Source organism: Geospiza fortis, unplaced genomic scaffold (genome assembly GCF_000277835.1).
Source record: "Geospiza fortis unplaced genomic scaffold, GeoFor_1.0 scaffold112, whole genome shotgun sequence".
Lineage (NCBI taxonomy): Eukaryota > Metazoa > Chordata > Aves > Passeriformes > Thraupidae > Geospiza > Geospiza fortis.
In genome coordinates this window covers 9,797,387-9,804,293 of record NW_005054298.1, presented here as the reverse complement: position 1 = coordinate 9,804,293, position 6,907 = coordinate 9,797,387, and the positions used below count along the sequence as shown (strand labels likewise).

Sequence of the window (6,907 nt, the reverse complement as noted above, 5' to 3'; positions counted from 1 at the left end):
CCTCCTCCAAAACAGAGAAATTGTAATAAATGAGTGTAAATTAGCAGGCTTGCCTAGCACCTAAGTTTCTCAAGCTTGCAAAGAGTAATACATACAGGAGTGTTCAGCAAAACAGCTCCACAAAGTCACTCATAACTGAAGGGCAGAGCACTTGCAAGTCATGCCTTGAAACCACAGCCCCAACACTCCCAGCATCCCAGTAAAAACAACTTGGAGCCTGCCCTAAAATCAGTGGCCAGGAGGTTTGTGTTTGTCCAAGATGAACAAACAAATTACCAGAGAAATGAGAATAAAAATCAGTGCAGGGACTGGGGCATAACTCATGACACAGCACATCTGTCCACTTGCTACAGAAACTAAGTTTGGCAAGTATCAGGTGTCTGAATTTCTGCTTACGTACATCTCCCTGGACAGCAGTGTATTAATAACACAGGCAGCCTAAAAACAGAAGCTATCACCAAGAAAAGCTGCTTTCTGCCGAGAGCTCCTTGATGTAGCCTGGGTATTGTTGTGCTTTCCTCAAACAACACAGAATTTTACTTCCTTGCTGTTGAGAGTTGCCATCTAAGCTGAACTCAATTGAAGGAAGATGAACAAACAAAAGGAAGGGAAAGGAAAATTACAGCAGGAAGCAACCCTTATTGTGAGCAGTTTTCTTGAACGTCTTCCCATCAAGGCTGACACTGCTATGTGACTCTGGAGAGCCAGCAGCAGCCAGGGGTTTAGCTTAAAGGCACAAACCTTTCCAAGAGACCTCCAGAAGCCAAAGTCCCTCATGCAGGGGACATGCAGGAGCTCCTGCAGCCAGACAGAACAGCCCTGGCACTACAAGCAGCATGAGAGGCTGAGTCAAACATGGAAGAAAGCAGCAAGCGAACACAGGCAGGGGCAGAACACTGGGCACAGAGAGGAGCACAGCAACAGAAGCAGAGTGAGAAGAAACCAACTCCATGTTCAAAATGCAGGTTAAGGCACTGGAATGGGAAGCACGGGAATGGAGATGCTCAGGCTTTGGGGAATGTGGAACTGCACCAAAATTATTCTGGATAAAGTAAGTTTTCTAAAGAGCACCTTTAACTCGGCAGCCTAGGAGGAGCACTTGTGGCAGCACCACAGAAATGGGCATTTTTGGTTAACATCAGCGTCAGGTTTCTCATGTATTCTCAAGCCGTGTTAGAGACGTGAGTCACACCAGTGCAGCCACTCACTGCCCGGAGAGGCTTTCCTTACAAACGCGGTTTCCCAGGAACCCTTGTGCTGCGGCACGGCCACACAGCTGAGCCGTGCTGCCCCCCGGTGTCAGGAGATTCAGCTCCCAGCAGGAGGAACGCAGCCACATTTCTAGCTCATCCTGACTCAACAGCCATCTTTATGTGCCTGACACAAAGTCAGGAACATGGATTTCAAAAGAAAACTGTCTATTCTGGGCAGATGCATTTTGCTTCTTTTCTGCTGCTCTGTGCTCTATGATGTCAAGGCAGAAGTTTTTCAGAGCTGCACATCAGATACAGATAAGCAATTTCTGCCAACCACTGTGGTGGTCATGTATCTCAAACCTCAACTGAGTGTGTATTTCCCACAGGTTTGGGGTGCAAGCATTGCCTGTTTCCCATCAAACAACACACAGGGAAAGAAGCCTGCAGATGTTCACAGCAACACTTCCATTGAAAGGCAAGGACTGTCCATGAGCACTGGGCTGGTGAAGAGATTCCCCTGGCCTGCCCAAGGGGATATGAAGATGCACTCTCCAAGTGGCTTCCTCAACAAAGGAGAATGATCTGAGTCACCTAGACAATGTCATTATGATCCCAAGATTATTCCAGTGATCAGGCCAGATAGATCAGAATCAGCAAGGCCAATGGTTCAGATTAATTTTTCTCTGCTAGGACTTCAACTAAAGTAGCCAAGGAATTAGTGCCAGCCACCTACCTAGCTGGTTATCATCACCTGGGCTTTCCTCTAAAATCTTCTGCTAAGCCTGACCAGCAGCCAACAGCATTAGAGTGTTTAAGACAACAAAAGATGAAGGCTAAGTATGTGCACAGAAGCCAATCTGGGACTTCTACAGATCTCAGACTTGCATTAAAATCCAAATTTCAACTGCACAAACTGCCTGTTCAAGCAGGACTGGATACCTGCCATCTGCAATGACAAGCTAGTTGGAACAAGAATGAATCTTAATGCATTACAAAAAGCTACACTCAATTCTCTGAACTCATAATACTGCTGACAAAAACCTGCCTTTTCACTCCTGGTTATTACAATATTTCCATGTGCTTATCACCCCCTGGTGCAGAAGACACTCTTGGTTTCATGTAAGCTGTGAAACTAAAATGCAGTGACAAAGGACAACAGAACTGCCAGTAGAACTCAGACTGCTCTGATTATTGGTGCATCTTCTCAAGAGCCTGCATCGGTGCAAATAGGTGAGAACTTTCACAAAACATGTTCAGTTAAACAGAAGAACCATTACCGAGAGCCAAGAAAATTGAAAAATGGTAATTTTTTTAATAACCTGTCATTAATTATAAATTTAAGATACAGTTGCTTGCATTAGCAAACTCTGAATGGACAGCCTCACATTTTCTTTCCAAACAGTGAGCACTAGACACGAGTTATAAAATTAACTGAAGATTCTGGACTACTGTAGCTGTGTCACAGCACGGGCACTTGTGAGCACAAAGTCAACAATATCTTCACACGCCCCTTGATGGCTAAACCAGAGGGACAGGATTTGTGATCAGTCCTTGCCTAAGAAAGCCTGAAACAATCTAGGCAGGATGAACCAAGCCAGGGCAGCAGACCCAGTAGAAGCTCCACCTCAAAAGTTTTTAAGTTGAGAAAAATATAGCGACAGGCATAAAAAATTTAAGTCTGTTTCTGTTTCTTCAGGCGTGGCCTTTGCCGTGGCTGCTTCTTTGGTCTCTGCACAGCGTTCTTACCACTGGCAGAGGGAAGCCTGAGAGTTACTTCATCATCCTCTGTGTCATCATCCATCCGAGCAGCTTTCCGGCGCTCGAGCACTGCTGGAGTACACACTGGAGTAGGATCCTGAAGAGATCAGAAAAACAGGATTCACAGCATCTGCTAGAAAAAGCTGTCCCTGCCCCTGTGGTACCACAAGACACCTCAGTCCAGCTCTCCTTCAGAAAATTGTTTACATTTTATAACTAGCTACTTTTGTAGACATTATTTCTTTGGACAGAAGCGTCACCTTCAAAGAAGTGTATGTGAAGGTCAAATGGAAATTAATTCACATTTTTTAACGTGTTGTTATGCACATTTGCCTTCTAAACTTTGTATTTCCTGACTCAAAGCATCACCAAAGTCAAGTGGAACACAATCAGGGCAACGAGGCAGGGGGTGAGGGAGTGTATTTGAGACTGGCATATAGAAATGCCACATTCAATTTTACAACAGAACTGAAACGTCCCAGCTTTGTTACCTCAGTAAGCCCTCAGAACTCAGTTGACAGAATGCATTAGTTATCCTGTCTGCCTCACAACCAGCCATGCCCCAATTATCACAAGTAAACCCAGCAATAATAAAAATCCCCAAACAAACACTCACCCCTCCAACTCACAACAATGATGAAACAGAACAGAAATGTTAATGCCTTACAGACTTTTTAGACTGCCAATATCCCAAATCTCAGTCCTGATGACCTGAACTTCCCTTTCATCTACTGCTACTTTTACCTGGCATTTGTTTCCAAAACACCAACAATTGTGCCTGGAGAGCACAGGGTAGGAGGGACAGTACAGTACAGAAATGGGGACAGACAGCACTGGACTGTACCAACAATTCAACTCCCTTTTTAACAAAACAGGCAGGCATTGAAACATGGTCCAACATGAATGACTCCATCAAGGAGATCATGTCATCCCAGGGTAAAGCACAGGTCCAGGGGGTGCACAGGTGCCCCAGCACCCTGCAGTACCACAGCCTCAAGGGAGTGCTGAACTGCAAAGGCTGACAGCACTGAGGGACAGGCACTGCTGGTTACAATGTGCTGAGCAGAAGCCTTTGCTGCTGAATACTCTCACAGGAGAAGGAACCACGAGGATTCTGTCACCCTCCCCAGTTCAAGAGTGCAAATACATCTCAAAGGAGCTACTTCTGGCACAAACATCTCTCAGGCAAACAATGCTAAGGCTTTTGTGTGTTGAAATCAGTATTAAGGTGCCAGCTGAAGACTTCAAACACCTGCCCCCATGTGAATGGTGGTACTGGACACCACCAGGACTGGTCTGTCTTACCTGGCTGCTCAAAGAAACGTTCAGTTTCGATTTCTTGGATGTTTTAACTTTTTTTCTCTTTTTGGAAAGCGCCTGTGCAGCCTAGGAAAAAAGATCAGGTGGATCACTACACACTTGTGTGAAGATGCAGTCACTTAGCAATTCATAGATTTGTTCCATAACTACAAAGTCTTTGCTACAGCAAATAAGTTTAAAGAAATAAACTGACTGACACAGAGGTGATCTGGTTTCAACAAAAACACCAAAAGCAACACAAGAAAATGTGCTACTCTGCATTTTTAAAACATTCCATGTTAAACAGCATTAACTGCTCACAACTCAAGTACCTGACCCAAGCACTCTGCAGAGGAGGAACATGCACGGGCTGTGGATGGAAGTTCTGGTCTTGGGACCTGCCTTCAAACCCCCACTCTGCCAAAGCCCCTCTGCTCTTTGGTGACCTGCACTCCAGTATTAAACCACAAAATATCCAATCGCTTGTACCAACAGAACAAAAGGAACATCTGCCCTTCGCTGTTACCTATTATTTCTCTACAAGTAGACACACAGGCACATGGAGTGCAGCCCAGCAACAGCACCACACTGAATTCCTGGTGCTTCCATACAGTTCCTAACACAAGTGAGCCTCCCTGGGGCACCAGCTTTTTTGCCAGTTCCACACAAAATACATGACTTCCATGCATTCAGCACAACTCTACAAACACATCTTGCTTAACACACTCATTGAAGCAATGCCAAACTTACAAATCCTGGGAAGTCATAGTCCAGCCCCTTCTCAGCCAGCTTCTTTCGTAAGAGCCTCTCCTTCCGCAGCAGGCGCTGCGTCATCCTGGCCTTCTCCAGCAGGGAGCGCACCCGGTTGTAGCGCCGCACGGCTGGCTGGGAGGGCTGCCGAAAGATCCTGTCACAGCCTTTGAACAGGCTCTCGTGGACCTTCTCAGGGGGCACAAACTGACCTGCACCAAGCACAGCACACGGGTTACAGCAGGGCTCCCCTTCCTGCCAAGGGCACTCACACAGCACAGCTCAGGGTCACAACACCGCGTGCTCAGCGAGTCAGGAACGCAGAAACGGTCACGGCACCCTCAGCCAGCCAGAGAAGTGGGTGCGGGGGTGCGTGTGTAGGGGGATAGAATATAAGAAAATAAAGATAGTGTAGAAACTAACCTTACCCCTAAGGAGTTGCAGCTGGGCCAATTATCAAAGATTAGGAGCAGGCCTGACTTTAACAGGCCACAGCTGTAACCAATGAGAAGAAGAGTGCTATAAAAGAGTGGGGTGGCTGGTTGAGAAGGGAACTGGACTCAGCTGGCTACTTTGTGAAGAAGAAAAAGTCAATGCTGAGGAGCTGCCCACGAGAAACACCAAGAAGGTATGAGACTTCTGTGATAGCAGACAACAGCATGGAACTCTTGTGATAAGATGACAGTGTGGGTGGGTGGATGGATAAAATGTTTTAACAGTTTCATCCAGAAAGATCAGACAAAATTGTTTTAAAACAACACATCAACTCATAATCCTTTACAAAGAAAGTGTTACTGTTACCATGACTGAGGTTTCATCAATCTTTTACTCAAAACCCTCCTTTTGTCCAACTTTACAGACAACAACTGCAGCAATTACAAATGCCAAGGAGTGTCCATGTGAAAGGAACTATCTCTACAGCAAACCCAACTTTGTCCTGAGATTTCATGTTACAGAGTCACTAAGAGCAGAGTCACATCAGCCCAGAGGAAAAACCAGCACTAGTGACCAAAAGCCTGCTGAGCATGTTCTGTACACATGATGAAAATCTTTACACATGATGAAAAGCTCAGCCCCACAGAAAATACTTCTGGGACAAAACTTCATTAAAAAAACCCTAAGATTCTATGCACAGTTGAAAAAGATAACTGAAATACCAACAAGTTTCCTTTGCATGCTAGAGGACTTACACTGCAGCTGGTACTTACACTTCAGCAGTCTCTCAGAGAACAGGTAGTTATTCATTGTGTCTGCAACAATCTTGGCCACATCATCAGACTCAAACTCCATAAATGCATAGCCTTTGCTGGCTCCAGTCTGTGAGTGACAAGGGAGAAACATCAAACAGTGCTTTGGTACCTGAAGGGCTCTATTAAAATTATTTTATTCTTCTAAAGTCATAGTCCATTCTCAGCCAATGACAACCAATTTCACACAGGTCACTGAAACTGTGAAAAACATAATTTAATCTTAAAAGACAGATTTAGTCCTAAATTGGTATGACATTATTTGTAAAATACATATTTGCACATAGAACAAACTGTTCACAGGTACCTACTTGCTAAAAAACCCAAAGCTGCCCTGCATTGCTGCTGTTCAGCTGTTCCATGCTTATACAGTAATCTTAAAATGAGACAGCAAACCCAAAAGCAAGAAGAAATTAGATTTATCAAACACAACAAGTTAAAACAGAATCGTGGCACTTCAGTTGTACCTTGAAGTAACGCATTCTGGTATTTCCCACTGGAGTGAATTTACTCAAATTCACTCCAGTGGGAAAAAAGGGCAAGAGCCGTGCCCCAGCCGCCGCCTGGCAGTCGGGGACAGCCCCCGGCCCTGCCTCGTCCCACAAGGGCCTCCCGAGGGCCTCAGGGCGCAGCGGCCTCTGCGCGTTCCGAGGGCCC

At 45.5% G+C, this 6,907-nt stretch overlaps 1 protein-coding gene across 1 annotated transcript; it reads right to left on the bottom strand.

The window, feature by feature from the left end:
- Positions 1-2,484: 2,484 nt before the first annotated feature.
- NIFK (nucleolar protein interacting with the FHA domain of MKI67) lies at positions 2,485-6,359 on the bottom strand. The gene is made up of 4 exons (XM_031056969.1): positions 6,212-6,359; positions 5,004-5,215; positions 4,260-4,340; positions 2,485-3,051 (listed from the first exon to the last, which is right to left on the bottom strand). Exons 1-4 carry the CDS (start codon positions 6,342-6,344, stop codon positions 2,869-2,871), a joined length of 609 nt encoding a protein of 202 aa, XP_030912829.1. The 5' UTR covers positions 6,345-6,359; the 3' UTR covers positions 2,485-2,868.
- Between the last annotated feature and the right edge of the window lie 548 nt (positions 6,360-6,907).